The 20,669-nt window shown below is 40.6% G+C and overlaps 1 protein-coding gene across 1 annotated transcript in view; it reads right to left on the bottom strand.

Moving 5' to 3' along the window:
• The window catches only part of LOC146553114 (receptor-type tyrosine-protein phosphatase N2-like), a 220,548-nt gene that overhangs the window by 135,819 nt on the left and 64,060 nt on the right, over positions 1-20,669 (bottom strand). The window contains exon 11 of the mRNA XM_085256023.1: positions 10,218-10,297. Coding sequence (XP_085112149.1) covers positions 10,218-10,297 — 80 coding nt within the window. The remainder of the gene's footprint in view (positions 1-10,217; positions 10,298-20,669) is intronic.

Below are 20,669 nucleotides of genomic sequence, written 5' to 3'. Positions count from 1 at the left end.
TTTTTTTTTTTTTTTTTTTAAATCCAGTGACTTTCTCCCAGCAGCTCACAGGGTAGAGCTGCAGAGATTAAATATTTCTAATGTTTTTATATTAACAGAGCATTGGGATATGTACAAAAGTAAAATTATTTTAATTTACAGCGTGGAAAAGATGTGCAAACTAAAGTGAACCACTGACACATTTTGCTAACTATCAGCACTTTCCCTGCTTAGCTCTTAAAATATTGATCCAATTCTCTCTCTTCAAAGCACTGATTGTGATTCCAAATTCATCTCTAACCAGTCCTTAACAGGCATATCCATCCCCGTTCTACTTTCCAGTGCAGACAGAACCCTGCAGAGCCAAATCTTTGTTAGTAATTTGACTTTTTTTATTCTCTACTCTACAACCAGTTTCTCCTTATCCACCCTCTCCCTTTGTAGGTGAAAGAAATCATGGGGAAAAAAGGAGACAGAAGAGAGGCAGACTAAAAAGAACAAGACTGAGAGAGAAACTAAGGGGTGGGGGGTGGGAGTTCGGGTACTTGAGTGCAGTTGTAATCAAGGCCTGTGCACTCAAGAGGGGCCAATCAATCCAACCGTCTGCCTCTACATCTCATCAGGCATCTTGAAGATGGCTAAAAATGAGTTGCTTGGTCCAGGCGGCCTCCTTGGGCCGCTGAGAGAGAGAGAGCTTCAGTAAGGAGTCCATAATAACTGCAGCAGAGGACAGAAAGGTCCTAAAAGTCTGAGCTGCAGTTAGAGCGCAACGAAAAATGACTGACCCCCTGCTGATAGCAGTGTTTACTGCCACAGAATTTTTAGACAGCATAGTTTACTTTAAGGAAAATAGGTAAAATGCAGTCTGGGAAAAAAGCAAATCTTGGAATAATGAAAGATTAATTATGTGGTCAGTAAAATGGCATACAAATGTTGTGTTTGACTGATTATTCCATTCATGTTCAGTTTCCTACAGTATGTCAAACCAAGTTGATTTGAATATTTTCATAATTTCCAATTTACTGTGTGTTTTCTACATATGACCTCTGTACAGCTGTTGTTACACATTATAATAAGAATAAAAATGTCTTCTTGCTTTGTGTTTCCCAGAATGTCCCCACCATGTTTACCTCTGGGGCAGAACATTCAAGCTACTGTCCTCTGACTTCAGTTGGGATGACACGTCCAGTGTGCCTGCAACGACTCAAGGATCGGCAACTTTCGCCTAACGAATAAAAGATCACTGGTTCAATCCCAAGAGGAGACAAAAAGCCATTTTGAGTTGTGTTAAGAAGAGGATCTATGTAAAGACTCTGTCGAACATGCAGAACATGCTGTTGTGACCTTTTGTAAATAAAGCACTGGAAAGTAGTTTTGACTACATACAGGAGGAATGCTCAATAAGCTTGAGTATTAGAACCACAATAGCAGTACAATAGCAAAAATAATATATGCTGTATGCCTGCATCTTCCACAGATGCAAATGAAATCATTTTAACGTTTCATTTTTTCACAGTTTGAATCACTGGTAAGGATATGTCAGCTATTAGCATATTAGCATAAAAATGATGGGAAAAAAAGCGATAAGAACTTAGAACAAAAGCGACTGTCGCTGTCGACACTAAGAGAAAATTCCACTTTTCACTCTAACATTTCAAAAACCTGTAATTTTGCAAAATTGCAGGTACGCTACGTTGTACATTATGGCAGAAAGGAACTTTAAACTAAGACAAAAAAAACCAGTAGGATGAAGAGGTGATAATTAGGAGCAGTCATCAGACAGACACAGTCATTAAATCTGAGGATATTAAGAAAATTCTATCAGATGATTTTACTCCCATCCATTCAGGTTTTAAAAAATGTATATTAAATTATTCAATCCTAGTGCTAACAAGTTTTTGGAAAGGTTCACCCTTGTTCTTCCGCTCAACTGGGATTACAGAGTTACTGGGCTATAAATTACAGGCTTTGCAGTAGCATTTAAATTAGGTAATAAATAAAATATGAACCCAAGAAGCACGCTGATACTGTCCTGTCATTTTGGATGTAAAAGATAAGGGCTGTAATAGCCTTTTCACCTCTGAAAAAAAGGCGTATATTTGATGTGTGTGTAGGTGGACTCTATATCTGCATCTGTTTCGGGTCTCAGACCTGTCACTGGTTTCCTGAAAAGCAGGGACACGAATGGCACAAATAACAAATTATCGTTCGAAAGTGTGAGAGCTGCAGCAGAGTTTAACACTCCCACATATCACGTACAAAAATGCCTCAGCACAGCCAACAGAAGCCCTCTCCTTCCACCACAGCTCTGTAGCTGAAGGGATGATGTAAAAGTGATGCAAGCACGAAGCCAGCTTCACTACAAGGTGGCCATCTGGGAGAGGTCTGCCAACCCCGCAGTCAACGTCAGGAGCCGAGGCCAACTCGCAGAGATCCTGCCAGCTGCGGGAGTGGGAGAGAAGGGTTGGAGGTGCCAGCAGGCCAGTGCCAGCATTGGGGAAATCAGGCCGGCTGCTTGGCTGAGTAGCTGGCAGGGTGGCTGCACGGTTGGCTCGGGGATCACGTTGCACCACTGTGCAAACTAGAGCTCGGCAAAACACCTGTGTCCTCCCTCCCCTCCTCTCTGCTCGACGGTAGGACTCACAGATGATTGCAAAGCTCCAGAGGACAGTGTACAGCTCTCTGCTCCCTCTGAAGTCGAACCAAAATAACCACAGGTGACTCTGGAACGGCAGGGGAGTGTGCAAGCTTTTTAAAGCTCGGATGAGGCATCTTGCAATTTCACAGAACGCCTACAGCTCTGTTGTGATGACAGGCGACGAGGCAAAATGCATATCACAGAAAATTGCATCACTAAACACCAGCACACACCTCACATTTTCCCTTTTTTGATCCCCCCCTCCCCTCCCCTCTTTGCCAACAGGTGAGAGAACTTCCACAATCGATTAGCCTTCGGCTTGTGATGAAAACTGATTAGCAGGTGAACTGCAATGAGGTTAACGGAAATAGATTTGCCTACTTCTGCAGGGCACAGAGAGACTGCTGGACAGATCCCAGTGCCCAAGCTGTTTCCAATGCAATCACATTGCCAATCAATGGGAACAATTAAAGAAGTTCCACACTGTGATGGCGATGACATAAAATCAGTCACTACTGTTAACAATGACAATGCATATGTCAATTTTGACCGTAACACTTCCTCTCTGCAATCATGCATCATGTCAGAAACAAGCAGGTCATATCAGAGCAGTGAGAACAGATTGATTTACCACAATATTATAATCAGGACTGCAATTTATTGATTTACACAAAATCCACATAAGGTGGTTCGAATCGACAAAGAAAAAAGAAAACATTGAAGCCACGTCTTTTTAACAATCAATTTAAATACAAGACAAGTAGTCTACCTTGAGAGACAGTTGATGCGAAGGCAGCACAACAGAGTTGACAATTTCCAGGCATGCAATTTGCGGAGGAATGGTAATGGTGATGGTGATGATGATGACGACCTTTGAAAGGCAGTGTTGGAGAAGCACTCTGCAGCTCTAAGAGATAACTTTAAATTGTCCATAATCACAGGATCTGGGAGCGTATAAGCTGACAAAGTCACAGAAAGACATCTAGCAGTACAGCAACGCACAATTTGACCACATTACTTAGGCATAATTACAGATACATTTCCTCACTATGTTATGACACACAAACACTTGCATGGAACTGGTGCTACGAGAGGGAAAAGGGAGTACTCGACTGCAGTCTGAGGTCTGAGGGCTTGCACATCAATAACAAGGCAAAGTGAGGTAGATGAAACACATTACTTTGACCTAAAGAGCTCAGTAATTACATTTGGCATTTTGACAAGTGTTTAGCTGCAGTGAAGGTCAGTCCTGTCAGCGAACGAGATCTATGCTAATCCAGTCAGACGGAAGAAAACCAGGAGACAAAAAGTCGAGCGAAGGAAAGCTCCGACGCAAACAACGCCTTTGTGAAAGTAACATAAACCCTTCCTCCACCCAGTCGTCAGGATCTGTTTTGAAGCTCTGTGACAGAAAGATATCAGCTGTCGGGATAAGGGTGAAGCTGCTTCCTCCTCTACAGCGGCCAGAACAATTTCCGCTTACTAAATAGCCACTTTATTATCATGCCGATACACCGTCGATTTAATTTGATAAAATATTAAATTTGCTGTACTGTTAATGTGATTAAGGCTTGATGTATAGAAAATACCCTTAACATCTGCGTCTGACTTTAATTTGGTTCTCGTGTGCTGCAATTAATACTGTTTGAAAAGGCTGGGAGAAGCAGGCAAATGTTCCAGGGTCCTGCATTATAACCAAATATCAAAGCAGTTTAAATATCCGCTTCGGTGAAATGGGTCGCCATGCCTGCTACAGAGTACGCCGACTGAAAGAGCTGCATGCTGTTGCCCAGCACTTGAGGAGCATTTATGGTGGAGTACAAAGTGTCCACGCTGGCACTTCTGATGTGAGTTCATCAGAACGAAATAAGTCTCGAAACAATGATTCAGAGCAGAATCAGGAAATATCAGATCACTTTTGATGCAGCTTTGGTAGACATGCATTGCACACTCTAAAATAAAACAACAAGCTTTTACTTTCTAGCTAGAGGACATCTGACATCTGAAGAAAAGATTATTGAGCATGTTTGCAAATGAAAACATTTTTGCCATCACATTTGAATGCATTGGTCAGGCTGTGAAGGGTTAATGTTGTGTTTCCTAGTGAAACTAAGCTGTTCAGCAACTAAAACTAAATTAAACTGAATGTAAAACAAAATTTTAAAAAGTTTTAAGTAATTGGCCCAAACTTTAAGCAAGGTTCTCTATTTAACATACTCGTGTAATAAATTTCAGTTATATGTTATATATGGGAAAAATGTTCTTTACAAGAAATAATTATTTCACATAATGATCAATATTTTCTCCCATTTTAACTCATAGTGACCTCCGTCAGGAAATTTACATGTCAACACACAAACCATCCTTCTGAGATAAAAGCAAAACACTGAGCAGCCACCTATTGTCTGCAGCTAACAAAGCAGGCTTCCTTTCACTTAAAAAAGGGGGAAAAGTGATGGCAGAAGAGTCTAAACCTGACCACTATCAACAGAAGCTGTCCTAACAGTGAACAATCACTGAGACTGCAAAGCTTTTCGGCATGTGTGAGTAACTATCTTCACACCAACAGGCATTATTAGCATGTAGGCAAAAACAACTGCTGGCAGAATAAAAAAAGAGAGTAGAAGTCAAGCGAACAGACGGTGAAGGATCAGGCTATCTCAGCTGCTCTCCTTCTGCTTTAAGTGCTAATTGAGCTGCCCGCTGTCCTGACCCTGACCCCCGGCCTATTCACAGGGTCCCGTTCTCACGACCGTGACGCACCGCTGCAAGTAGCCCCTGGGTCCTCCCGCCCACCCTCGGCCGGACAATGAGGGTCACCACCTCGCTGCCCACCATCTTGACATCCACCCCCACGTTTGACAATGGCCTCCGGTGGCCTCGGAGTCTTTCACAATGGATGGGCGCCCATGACAGAAGTGGTAACGTGGCTTCTTAAAATGCAACAACAGGTCTGGATAGCCTGACTGCACTAATCGGACCTTTTGGCACCCAGGGGCCGAGGTCAGAACCAATCCAGTGTAAGAAAAACAGGATCCAAGAGATTAGCTTTAAAAGATTTTTACATAATACAATTTAACTTAAGTATGTTTTTTTTCCAATTACATCTACTTGAGATTCAAAATATTTTACAATTTATTTTTTTTTACATTTTATAGGCTTATAAAGTCACTTGTAACACCTACTAATATCATCTCTTTTATTTATGTGTATTTATGTGTCAGGAGAACCATGTAGTATAATCTGATGATTTGGCCACTGGGGCAAAAGCTAATTTTGGGGGATTTCCAGCAACCATAGCAGCCAAATTTTGTCACTTGTCACAAACAAAATTAGAAGGTAACTCATTAAACGTCAGGCAAATGTCCAGTGGGTGTTAGTAAATGTTCTGTGAGTGGATTCTTTACCTGCGTGCAGAATAAATGCTGCTCAAGTGTGAGCGGTTAATAGGCAGACTCACTACGGCAACCAAAAGTCCCGATGGACATGTCGACATGTCCATCTACTTACAGAGGCTAATGCATCAGTCACAAAACAGCAACCATATTACGATAATGCTTAAAAGAAAATTGCAGAATTTTGGTGCAGTGTTCTTTTTGTAAATATAAACTCTTACAACCCCAATAACACACCTTATTCTTATGCCATCTTCATATTTATGCTGTTTTCTTCTGTAAATGAATAATAGAACAGACAGTAAAACTTAAAAGAAGTGGATTTACACACCTGGCTATGCCTGAGTGGTTTTATTAATGAAGTGGAAATGAGAATGGAAAATTGCAACTCTAAAAGGAATAAATGATTTTTTTCCTCATGCAAAATGTTTAATTTATGTAGTTATGTAGCTGCCTATGCTTGAAAAAAAAAATTTTTTTAAAATGTAATCATAAAAAATGAGAGTTTAAATGTTAAAATCTAAAATAATGAATGAAGTTAGTGTGATTAGCTTATCAGGTTTGAGTTGATATGGTTGATTTTTATTTGATATTCTCTCGTTTGATTCGATTTTTCAAACCTTTGACTATCTCCTCCGTCAGTTTTCAGCGTTCTCATGATTCAATTGTGGATATTCAAATTACCCAGAGCAGCACATGCACTCTACAGCCCACATTAAACGATGTGAATCCTCCTTTCACCATAATTTTTGTGCTTTAAACATCTTTCTGGCAAACAAATGAGGTCTTCGCACAGATTTGATCAAATAAAACGGAACGATTTTAAACACAGCTGCCATAAGCCTTCAACCTAAACACAAGAATTTGTGACAGAGGAGATGGAAGTCCACTCTCTCCCCTCTGCTGCTGTGTGACTATAAACGATGATAAAACGACGTCATTACAATGGCCGTGTAAAGCTTAATGTTTCAGAAAAGCACTATAAGCCACGGCTAGAGGGGATAATGTACGCTTTGGGATGGATTGATATTCTAGTTGAATATGACAAACGACACTTTAAAGATGGCCCGCCCACACTATTGCACTTTAGCTGAGAGGACGCCGTATTTCATTTCAAGCACGTTCTGTCAAATGTTTGCATTAATAACAATCGAGTCTCATCCGTGACCCCGCAGAGCCACCGGGCGCGGCGGGCGGGAAATGAGAACGCCAACAATAGCACTTAAAAACAGGAGAGAAGCCGTTGCATAATCAGCGTGTGCGTCTGTGTATGGTTGGGGTAAAAAGAAACGTAAAAGCATGTGCCCGTGCAAGGAGGTGGGTTTGCAATTATCAAGCAGGATAAGAACTAAAAATAAAATACTCATTTAGGTTACTTTAACTTACTTTGGTCCGATTTCCTACTGTGGGTGATATTTGCATGTGTGTGAACTGGACCCAAGGAGTATCAGGAATGTCCCCTCTCTCCCTCTCCCTCTGGACTGACAGCTTAGCTAATGGCAAACATTCCTTCTTTCTTTATTCCCCACTTCATCAACACCTTCGCCTCATTACTGTGAGTCACACACTGTAGTCTGCTGAACACACACACGCACACTCTCACACACCTTCACAATGTCTCTACCCCTGAATTGCACTGTGATAGAGAGTTCCTCTCCATGTGACAGAACAGCTTGAACCGAGTCGTTTTGAGTCACAGGATCTTGAAACAAAATCAGGTGGAACTTCCTTTGTGTGCTTTGGAAAGCAGAAGGTGGTAGACAACAAATTTCTGCTGATAACGAGCGACTTTGCACTCACAACGCCGCCCTTGTGAAAACATTTACACACCTGATTTCTGCTTGTTTTAATCTTCTCCACAATCAACAGAAATTACACCTATTATGATATTAGCAATAGTCACAACTGATGATTTTGCATTTATTACCATTTTTCTAAACAGAGTTCTGTGTTAAACTGTGCAAATTAGGCAAAGATCAGACTCCACATCAAGCTTCCATATTCAATCCATCAATGCTATCCAACAAACCAGCCTGGTTTCACAGGGAAAAAAAGTCAGGTGACTATGACCTCTCAACTTTAGAATGCATAGAAATGATTTGTAATGTGTTCACATTATGTGCAGCCACCACAGAAACAAGATTCAATTAGGGCGTTTGTTGTCTTGGACACACAAATTGGCTGGTTCATACGAGGTAGCGGCACAAAAGACCAATAAAATTAGCAGTGGCGGGGGTGGAGCTGCTAAAAACAAAGAGTTGCACTCTGGAGACTGGGATATGAGTCTCCTGTTGGACCACTGAGGCAATCTTGTCAATATTTCAGTGATTATTAGAATTATTCAAACACCTGAACCATTTCGTTCAGCTTAGACACTGAAACTAGCTGATGAAGGTCAGGAAAGAACATTTTGGGGCAGACTTACCTGAGCTGAAACACAGTGGTAAAAAGAAAAAACAGCACCATTTTCCATAGGCTACCTACTGTGATTGTTGTGTAAAATATGTGATGGTGTTGTCACCCCCACCTGAGATGGTACTCCTTATACTGGCGACAAAGACCTCGGAGGAGAAGCTTTTACCTTTAAGCGGTGACGGCATCTAACCCATTACTCATTTGAACCCATTATGTGCCACCTCCGTTTAGTGCATGTGAAGAGTTTGTGGCAATTTTTACATTTTTCGATTAAAAATAAAACACTGGTTCCTTCAGCATCGATTAATAAATCCTTCACGAAGGTAAATGTCTTTTTTTTTTTTTAATCGTGAGCTGTGATTGCCGTTTTTTTATACAGAGATCCTGTAGAACCTTTGGTTTGCTACCTGAGTCCCTCTTCCACACAGAAAAATTCACTTTATACCAGTGTTCTTACTTGAAATGTTCTTAATTCTTATGATGTTGACTCTTTAACTAAAAGTAAATAATCTCTCTCGGTGTGAGTTCCAAAAAGTAAAATGTGATGTATGGTTGTAAGTGCGTCATTTTGAACATTTTGGAGGAGGTGACTCATGCATTATTCCTCCAACTTACTTGCAGTCAGTCTAATGTGTGTGAGCATGTCCAGGGAAAGCTAAATGTGAGAGAGAAAGGTACAAAGGCAGCAGATGGTAATTTTAGCAGAGGCAAGTAGGGGCAAAATTAGGCTCCCTATTGTATTTTTACTTCTTTAATGAGATGTATTTCTTGAAAAAAAAAAAAGTTTGTGGAGAAACATACCTGTTAGGAACAGCTAGAAACTGCAAACAAGTGGCACATTAACGAGCAAGTCAAAGGAAGTTTAAGCTTTACACAGAAATCTGCTTATGCATCTTCAGAATCTAAAGGCAAGAAAAAAAAAATGTACTGGCTGATCTCCTGCTATGTACTGACTCATTAACTCTACTGCAGTTGTACCTTTTAGTTATTTATAGGATACTAATTGTCCATCTTATTATGTCCCATTTAACATTTAATTATGCAAACAGGGAAACCATCAGCTATCATCTGACGGGTTGATAGTTTTGTATGGCAGACTGCATGTATCGCCATGGCTACTCCATAGCCTGCTACCAAGTTATAAATCATGCATAAGTCACTAGCCCAGGGTTCTTAGAACAACCTGGCATTAAACAAGTAGTGTACAGTTGGTATTTTAAGCTTTTTATCCTAAAACAGCAACATGCTGAAGCCCTTTGATGCTTTATTACAGCAACATTTAGTATAACCATGTTAATCATGCTGGTTGGTTGGCTTTAAAGTTGTCCAAAAGCTGATTCTTCCTTGTGAGAAAACTTCTGTTTTTTTCTTTGTGTGGCATTAATGAAATAACTCATTCTCCAAACACAACAAATATCTGGTGTTCCTGTCTTGTTTTGTTTTTTTCTAGCTTGTTTATTTAGGCACATATCCAACTCTTCGGATGGATTTCCATGATGGAGGCAAACATGGCTGCTTGAAGATTTGTAACAAAACAGAAAACCCAGCTGGCTTTCTTTCAAAATGGACCAGTACCAAATACTTAGCCAAAGTGAACACAAAGGAATTGAATAACTTGCCACAAAATGCCTGCGTGGATGTGGCAGAATACTCAGTAGGAAAAAAAAAAGAATTCTTGGAGGAGTCATAAGTTTTGAAAAATGTTCATCTGGGGCCTCAGGTGCAGCAGCAAGCCAATGATAATGGGTTGTCTTTTCCTCTGTCAGTATAAAGACAACATTACTACCTACCAGCCACGTTGGCCACATCTGCGGTGCTGACGTTCTGAGCGTTGGGACTCACTTTGAAGGTCACAGCCGGGCCCACCACCCTGTGAAAGACACACATACACACATTTAGAAGCTTTACAAAAGGCATCTTCTGAATCTATTTCCCTTGGCGGCTAGGTGTTGTTTTTCAGACACCCGCAGATAAGAAGTTTTGCTCATTAAAGCTCAGCCACATGCACTTGAGAGAAAAAAAAAATGCTTCAACCTGTGGCGATCCTTTAGGCTGCTGCAATCCCCATCACCACAGCGAGATAACCTCTTGAATCTCAATGTAATGCGCCCACTGGCATTTAAGCACGCAAGGAAATGAAGAAAGGAGAATCAGGATACTCTGATACGTGATTCTCAGAAGAGCAAACACATTTCCAGCTGCCTGGTTTATAATACATTTACATTTTGATTCAATATATGGTGACTGTGATGCACTTTGCCATGATAGATGTAAATTCAAGGGGACAGGAACTAAGAGGTAAAAACAAAGGCAAGAATATGAGCAGAAAAAGAAGCAAAAGACATATGTAGTCCTTTTTAGGGTGCTTTGGAAAGAGCTTTTTTTACCCTGTTCATCCAACATTTATTCCAATAAAGCAGCTTGAATTGAAACACTGAGGGAGAGACGCAGAGAAGCTGGGTGGTCAGAGCCAAAGCGGAGTCTCCCAATGTGATTAACCTTTTGTTTTTCCTGCTGTAATTCAGACTAAAGGCCCAGCAGGAAGATATATTACGAAGTCCCCCACCAGGATGTATTGTGCGCCGCTAAAGGAAGTAACTGCTGCTGTAACAACACTGTTATAAAATATGGTGACATCATTAATGGAGCAGGTCCTATCCTAATGCTGCCGAAAAAAAACGTGTTCAAAGTGGTTTCACATTGATGGATTTAAATTGTTTTCATTGGTGCTTTTGAGTGCATTTTGCAGACTGTGGGGTCAGCCTCTTCTATTATAATAATTAAACTAAAAGGATCAGCAAAATAATTAAGAGAAATGTGCAAAATAAAAGCAGATTCACCTTTTGTACAGAAGCCCACCGCATATAATGTGTCTTGACTCTGTACTCCTTTGTGCTTTGCACTTCTGTACAAAATGCACTGCATGCATAGACCTATTGAACCAATGTTCTCATGCATTTACAAGCGAAATCAATGTAAAAATATAAGATTTGTCTCTAAAAGAGTACATTCTAACACAGTCCATCAGTACAGTGTACAGTACAATTTAGCCAGTCTCTACACTCTAAAAACCTCAAAGTGTTTACTTTTCAAACCTTTGTAAAAGTTGGATGACCAGCCTTCATTTAACATTATCATGAAGTATTTAAAACTGTTATTGTGGGATTTTAATTGGGTTTCTTGAGCCCAGAGGCCAGAATATCAAAGAAAAACATGAAAAGCCCAGACTCATATTCACATGTTGTTTTACATGTAACAGTAATTCTACATTATTTTAACATATAAGCTGCAACGACAACTAATTAGATGAAGTCGAATTAGTAATCCACGCATGTGATAGAAGTGTTCAATAAAAGATGTACATTTACCTTTACTTTTCCACTACACGCTGCCGTGTTTTCACCACGTTACACATATTTGTACTTTCATGTTAACTTAGCAGCCAAAGACACAAAATATTACAAAACGAGTCAGTCTGTCCCAGGAACACCACACAACACAGCAGCTCATTTTTCCGACCATTATTTCTCCTCCGAGGTATGAGGCCGATATATTTGTCACATCTATGAAGTGATTCATCAGCCGGCACAGGCACACTCTCCGTGTGTGATGAAGAGGTAAAATCGCTCATGTTGAGTTGATCACATATCCATCTGTCGGCCTCTGCTACCCAGGGCAGCGCCAGCACAAAGACACCACATTGACTTTGAACCTTGTAAATAACCTTGTCACTCACCGGGCAAAAGAAGCGCACAGGAGGTGATTTTATATCTTCTATTGCTTCAATTTATCATTTTTCAAAAAAACCCGAACATGTATTAACGCAGCTTTTGACACATTGTTTCTGATGATCGCAATGCTAAAAGCTTTTGGCCTTACACCTCGTCTCTCAATCTGTAGAGCAACACACTTTAATATAAACTTGAATCTAACAAGCATCCAGCAGCAGCATCATGATAACTAATTGCAAAGGCGGAGGGAAGGCGGTGGGGGTGGAGGCACTGCAGATATATCTGGTGTGCTAAACTGAAATCAAACACGCTCCCAGCTGAACAAAAGAGTGACAGGGACCCTGACTACATGACTGACAACTGAAGCAAACCCTGTCATACTGTAAGTGCTAAAACATCATTTTAGTCTTTGGTCGGCAAATCTTGAAATAAATCAATAGAACAGTATAAAAACAAACAAATTTAGTGATTAAGAAATGTAAAAGCTTACACAGTACTTTACACACTGAAAGACTTTAATGCTCTAGATAACATTTAAAGCCATCACATCATTCAGATGAAAACAACAAACAGTACTATATATTTAAATGATGTGACCATAAATACTAGAAATAGCCAACAACAACAAGAAACTCTAAAAATAAAGTGCAATAGAAACATTTGTTGTTGTAGAAAGAAAGAAGTGCATTTCTGTTTAAAAAATAAAACCCTTATTGTGCAGGATATGATACTTCTCTGCAGTAGTCAGAGAAGTACACAGACTTTTTAGTCAGCTGACTTTTAAAATTTAAGAGTTATGAGCAGTCGCATTTGTCAGGATTCAGTTCAAAGAGGGAACCTAAGAGACCAGAGACTACAAAATAATAATAATAATAATAATAATAATAATAATAACAACAGGGGGAAAAAAAGAAACTAGCTAAGCACAAGAACACAGAGAACTTGAAAGGAACTGTAGCAGGTGACCTGACATAACACAGAGAGAATCAGGACTACTTTACATTATTACACAACTATGACTACAACTATTAAGGGCGAAAACCACAATGCCAGAAAACACAAAGAACTAAAATCATTCGCCGAAAAAATATAAAGGAAAAGAAACTCAAACCTACAAATGTGTGGACCACATGCTTAAAAACACTTTGGAAATAGAGCTGGTGTTAACTTGTTGTTTTTACTGTCCATTTACTTAGAACGCACAAATTTACAATCATGCTCAGATGTGTCAGAGTCAAGTCAAACTATATAAACAGCTCCAGTTTCACCATCAAGAGTAATGACATTAATATAATGACTTTTTTTAAAGACAAGAAAAAAAAATTGCATACAGACCATAATACACACTGAAATGTATATGCATATCGAACATGAAGTGATAACGAGTTGGATTATTTTAGCACAGAAAAAGGACTGTGGAAGGACTCTGCAGGACAGAAGCTGCAGATTAAAGTTTATATGGTGTGTGAGTTTTCTGTCAAGTGCCCAAGGGGTAAATAAGATAGAGGTATTTCATTTGAACCTTAATGTTCACAGTTGGAGGAAAGGAAAGTGTCGGCTTTTGAATGCATTCACTATTATTTGAGTTATTATTTCACTTTGCTTGCTTTGAGGGAGACACATCCTTTGTGATTTTGTTGATTTGTGCCAAACGCTGTGACAGTTCTTAAAAAGGTATGATATAAAATATGATACAAAACAGTAAGTGTTCACACCTATGGCCTCAGTTTGTATCCAGTCTGTCATCATCATCATCATCATCATCCTCACATCCAGACAGTTCAGGCCCACTCTCTCCTCCTAGTGGCAGCTCTTAGATATGGACCTTCAGCTCAGACACAGACATTACATCACCCAGACCCTCATGTTTCAATAAAATAAATAATTTTTTTTAAACCTCTAGTCTACACTCACTGATGGTTACACAAGAACCATCATTATTCGGCAGCCAGCTACAGTCAAAGGCTCCGAGAAGCCACCCACATCAGCACTTCCCTCCCGCTCACCGCGTTGCCCTCAACCACTACCAGGCCAACGTGGCAGCTAAAAACATTTGCAAGGCCGTTTTGCTGAAAGTGCTCACCGTCAGTATTATCTAATCAGTATTGAATTGTTCCAAATGAAATGTAAGGGTGTGAGTCACTCTCCAGGTTTGTTTTGTGTCCTGGCACAGTGTGTAGGCTCACTTTTATGATTCATACGTTGCCAGTGTTGGAAGTTTTGCTGGAGGCTCGTCGAACCGCTGCTGATCTCTGGCTGCAGCCCCGAGAGGAAATTGTTAGAAAAGGGAAGTTTTGTTGTCTTTTCAGTGGCTGAGGTTTCACAGGTCGATGACTACTTTGTTCAGAGATACTTTTGTTGTTTTAATATACGAATCCAATTTCAAAGAAGTCAGGACACTATATACATAGATAAAAAGAGAATGCAATCATTTGCAAATCTCACAAACATACATTTTATCCACAGCAGAACACAGGAAACACGCAAATGTTTAAGCTGAGAAAATTCTTTTTGAATTTGATTTCAGAAACTCATGTCAACAAAGTCAGGGCAGGGACATGTTTACATCTGGACATCTGGGACATGATGAGACCAGCTGCTGGACCTGTGGGAGAGCCCAGTTCTACTGGACTCTTCTCCTTCAAAGTCGTGCTGTTGTAATAGCTGCATTATGTGGTCTACCATTGTCTTGCTAAAATATGTAAGTCTTGTCCTGAAAAAGCCATGATCTAGATGGGAGTATATATTGATATAAAACCTCCGTATATCTTTTCAAATGATCTTTCATTGATTTTGCCTTTCCAGATGTGCAAGGTGCTAATTCCATAGGCACTCATGAACCCACAATCTATCAGAGATGCAGGCCTTTGATTGAGGGCTGATAACAAACCAGATGGTGCCTCTCCACTTTAGTCCTGAGGATGGTCCTTTCCATGCTTTCCAAAAAGAACTATACATTTTGATTCATGTGTCCACAGAACAATGATTTCTGAGTCTGTGCAATGAGTTCCATTAAAGAATCATCCTCATTTTTAAATGCAGTCCTACCCAACGATCCAAAGAGTGGCATGGCTCCAATATTGATTTTTGGCTCTCTGCTTAGTGCACAGAGATTTCACCAAGATTCTGTGAATATTTAGATTATGTATCAGAAGATGATAAAATATTTAAAATCTTAACAATTTTATGTTGAGGAACGTTATTCTGAAAATATGTAGACCTTTTTGTCAGATTACAGATACTCTGCCCTCCTTTACTTCAGAGGAACTCTGCCTCTCTAAGGCTACGTTCACACTGCAGGTCTTAATGCTCAATTCCGATTTTTTGATCAAATCCGAATTTTTTGTCTGCTCGTTCACACTACAAATAAAATGCGACAGCAAACGAGCTCTAGTGTGAACGCTCAAAGCGGCCCGCATGTGCAAAAGAAGATGTCACACAACGCGCTCTGTTTAGACACAGAGCAAACAATATTGTTTGACTGATGGCCCTTAATATAAAGACTTCGGACTTCACGTTTCCCAATTTTTGCTTTAAGTTATTTTGTTATTTACATAATAATGTAGATAACCTAATAATTATCCTTATTGCTGTTTTAGAGAGGAGCGGTGCTTCAAAGGATAGTTGCAGATTTCTGTCAGAATCTGCAGAATATGCAGTACAAATAAAATGTTCACGTTTCTCCAACGTTGTCTTCCCAGCAGTTTCACCGGGTGGCCAGGAAGCGTTCGCGATGTCTTATCGGGCGCTTCTCCGGTGCTGATAATTGGCGTCTGTCTTGTGTCAGTGACGTAAAAGACGGATTTAATGCGACTTGACCGTTCACACAGCAGTCGCTTTCTGAAACATCGGATATGTATCGGATTCAGGACCACATACGAAAGTGACCCAGATCGGATTTGAAAATATCGGATTTGTGCCGTTCACACTGTCATACCATGATCGGATATGGGTCGCATAGGGTCAAAAAAATCGGATTTGATGCGCTTTTGCCTGCAGTGTGAACGTAGCCTTAGATGTTCTTTTTCAATCCAATTTTATTTATACAGCACCAAATCACAACAACAGTCGCCCCATATTGTAAGGTAGACCCTACAATAATGCATACAGAGAAAACCCCAACAATCATATGACCCCCAATGAGCAAGCACTTTGGCGACAGTGGGAAGGAAAAACTCCCTTTTAACAGGAAGAAACCTCCGGCAGAACCAGGCTGAGAGAGAAGGAAGACAGGATAAAATTTTATACCCAATCATACTACAGACATATTTCGAATTAACCTAATTAGTTGGAACATTTTCCTTCAGCTGTTTCCTTTGAGTACCACTTAATTTTTAAGCCTTTCCTCTGTACCAACCTTTTGAAACGTGTTGCTGCTGTCAAATTTAAAAGGAGCAAATGTTTTTCATGAAATAGTAAAACATCCAGCCTTTTCTGGAATTGGGGCTGTACTAAGCTGCTGAGGCTGTGTAAGGTGTCTGCAGTGTCCCTGCATGGTAAATGGATGAAGTTTGCGCAGTGGATAGAGGTTAGGTGTATGAGGTGTATGTCAGTCTGAGCCCTATGTTCCTGAGCTTATTTATTCCATTTAAGGTGACTGCTGTTGCCACAGTGGCGAGGAGCCGGGCAGCCTTGGAAAATAAGCGTGGTGCATCTGACAAATTGTCTAGGCGGCTCCCCCTGCTGGGCTTTCACTGCGCTCACAACAAAAGAGACCCCTGGATTTCTCTCCCTCTCTCTCTGCCTCCCTTGCGCTCTCTGTATCTCTCTCTCTCAGTCGCTCTCTCGTTTTCTCTGCCTCCTATCCATCACTCTCCCCACTGTATAGCTCCCTTCTTTCATTCCCAGAATAGGAGAACAAAGACAAAAGGTGCATTAGAACAGGGGAACAGTACGGGCCACCCAGGGACTCAATGCAGCAGCCGAGCAGCACGGCAAGGTGCCAAGCAACGACGGGGGCCAAGCAGAGGGGGTGGAGAGAAAGAGTGTGTGTGTGCGCGCGTGTGTAGGTATGCATGTGTGTGAATCATGCGACCCCAAGCCACCCAATCCCCACCTGTCCACACACTCTCACAAATAGAAGACTGTAGACATGGATTCCTACTCTCTCTGCTTCCCTTCAACCCAGGCCGAGTTCAATTCAATTTGGACGTTGCTTTATCAACAGTGAATGGAGTTACACTGTACAATGCAAGTATAAAAAGCAATGCTTTCCTAGTACTTCTATCCATTTAACAGTGTCAAAATTTCACCTCTTAGAAGACAAACACCAGCCAACATGAACTGAAAAACCAACACCAAAAAATATGCTGTACTAACAAGATAACAAATAATCCAAACTAATTCTACAAAGCACCAAATAAACTGTGAATTAGCGTCCTCGTGCTAAACTTCAAAGGAAAATGCATTTTAAGTAAACTTCGTTGTTTTGTTTCCGGAGCTTTCAGTTTTATCTTTTTCCACCTGTTCAGCTGAGTGTTACATTATATTGTGCCCATCGTGCACCACACTCGAAAAAGTGAACAACTGAGGCTAGAAGTATTCTTCATTCTACCATTTTTACAACACAGACTGAGAATTCATATACAGGTTTTTATCTCACCATCTCATTTTTAAAAAAACAAAGGGAGTAGATTAGTGACTGATTGATGTTTTTTGAGTTTGGTCACCTTTAAGGATTTGATATCTGAAATAAACAGTTGACATTTTCACATTTGGACTAGTATAACTGTCACCAATATACTGTAGAAAACTACACAGACCAGAGTTTAGGTAAACTCAACGCATTAGATTGTGTTAATCAATGTTATTTGAGGCCTAAAGACTGAATGAATTTTGCATTATAACACAACACATATGGAAATAATCAGGCAGATATCTAACAGATAATTTCAGAACAGCCACTGCAAAAGATCAATCTCCATTTGCTGAATATGGCCTTGAATGAAGTCATGGTTCAATACTGAAGATCTGTTTGCTCAGTTGCGTCTTTATTCGTCTGCAGGACGTGTGAGTATTTGCTATTCCAAGTGTTCGATTTTCTTCATCGCTTCTATTTTCCAATGCTGTCAGGATCCCTACATTGACGTCACGTCCCAGTTGTCTTATGAGCCTTCTGCCTGCCAATCGGTCCTCGAGCCAATCGGTCTGTGGACCGGGACCAGGCTGTATTTGTTATCAATGTGCAATCTGCCGCTATATTTACACGAGACTGAAGAGCACTGAACATTCGGTAAAGAGATGGATGTTGTTGTTGTGGTTTATTTCAGTGTCGACTGACTCATGTAGTGCTGTGGAATGGCAGTTCAGTACAGCAAAAAAAAAATAACCTGGGGGAGCCCTGCCCATTATCCTAACTTCATCTAGTACCATATTCCATGAAGATGTCTCTCATCTCTTTGGTTACCTCAGGAAATGGTGCCAGAGGCATACTTTTTCCTTATTGGTTCAAATTTCTGTAAAAAGGTAAGTGAACCCTGAGTTGGGTTAGTTTGTGTAATAAAGAGCCTTCGGAAGATGCGGACCTCCGGGTTTTTAGCAATATCTCAATGTTCTCAGATCTCAGCAATTAAGGGAATGGTCAGGAGATCAAAGTTTTAATTAACCTTGCAATTCACCTATTTTCACATTTCAATGATCAATCTCAGGCTGTAAAATCCTATTTAACTGTGACCAGACACATGTTTATTCACAGATAAAATACAGCAAACACCGTCTGTAGGCTGGCTATAATCCCCAACAGTGTGTTCATATCCAAACCCCCACAGTAGCAATTGTTTTGCTGTTGCAGCTCACAGCATTGAGAATTCAATTGATACTCCATGCAAAGTCACCTGTGGAGGGGAAAGACTGAAAGGGAGGGAGAGAAAGTGAGGAGGTGCTGAGGGGGCATAAAGTTACTTACAGAAATATAGAAAGGACATACAGACTGAGACAAACTAAGAAAGCAGAAACCTGAAGGAGGGAAGACGAAATAGGAATAGGTAGAGGCAAAGACGGAGAAACGAATAACAGAATGATCGAAAAACAGAAAGACACATGGAGAGAAAGAGTTCAGGCAGAGTTCATTCTCATTAATAAATGATTGTAGTCAACGGCTGCTCGTCTCTAACACGTCAATACCGTCGACCAACAACGCTCATTGCTTTATTACCCCCTCAGAGCAGGAAAAAATGTTGACAGAATGAAAATAAGGCGACGTCCTTGGGTTCCTAGTCTGTAAGGGCACTGTTTTCCCTTCCTTTTTTTTCCCCCACTTCTGATTTTAATGCTTTCTGCCACTCTGCTTTGATCCCACCAGTTTGCCCTCTCTGATCCGTCATGCTGGAGGGTAACTGTGGAGCAGCCGACGCTGCTCATCTTCTACTGGGAATATTTGAAGAGTTTTAGTATGTGATGCTCGCCCTTTGAGAAAATTGCTGCCCACTCCAGCCTACAGGTACGAAATGGTTGTTGTTGAGACGGTAAAGCAGACTATGGATGTTGTGACTCATCTACAGATCTTTGCTCATACGGTCTCTGGTTTGTTAGAAGGTTGAAGTGTTGCTGAACTGAAAAATACTGAAGTGTTTTCTTGATGTTGTTCTCATTTCTATTCAGCGGTTTGGCTGCCTGACAGCTGGTAGGACTACATGTCCAGAGGCGCCGCTACATTACAGGGCAAAGAGAGCTTTAAACGACATCGTAAGCATTTAAATGTTTTTATTTTTAGCTTCTAGAACAGAACACATGGCTGAGGCTTTGAATTGTGGGTGTGCGCACCTGGATTGTGAGGACAAATTCGTTAACAAAGACACACTGCGAAGAACTGGTTTAAAGATAAGCAAAATGAAGAGTTAGGCAGGTAGTGGGGATAGTTACAAGTTTGAGACGATTTCGTAGTAAGGGGTAAATAAGGACCTGGTTTTAAGTTGTATTAATCATTGTATTTACCTGTAAAAGAGCTAAACCATGCCGGTAAATGAGTCAAATGACCCCTCAGGGACACAGTGGTTAGTGATGGAAAAAACAGAACAACAATGTCTTCCCAGCTAGGATTCGTACTGCTCAGATTAATCCAATATTCGCTTGTCTTCTACAGTAGTTTGATGATAAGGAACATGACAGAATCATCTGTCTCGAGCTAACACACACTGCTCCATCTTTAGCGGAAGGGAGGCTGGGTGTGTCTGGACATAAAGGCCATAAAAGTAAGAATCAAGATTTTAAACTGACACCTACATTTGATTAGAAGCCAGTGTAGATGCTTTAACAATGGTAAGACATGACAGAATTCATAAGAACCTTTGCAAAAGAATTTGACAGACTGGAGGAGATTATTAGATGCTTTAGACCAGGAGTGTCCAACTTCAGGTTTTAGGTGTGTCCGTGATCCAACACAGCTGATTTAAATGGCTAAATTACCTCCTCAACATGTCTTGAAGGTGTGTTGACCCAGGGTGAGATCTAAAACCTACAGGACACCGGCCCTTGGGCCAGGAGTTGGACACCCCTGCTTTAGACAGAGCATTA

This window comes from Mchenga conophoros, linkage group LG18 (assembly GCF_057382185.1).
Source record: "Mchenga conophoros isolate Kocher_MC1m ecotype Shallow Benthic linkage group LG18, M_conophoros_male_GT1.1, whole genome shotgun sequence".
NCBI classification, from domain to species: domain Eukaryota; kingdom Metazoa; phylum Chordata; class Actinopteri; order Cichliformes; family Cichlidae; genus Mchenga; species Mchenga conophoros.
This window is presented reverse-complemented; position numbering and strand designations above follow the sequence as displayed.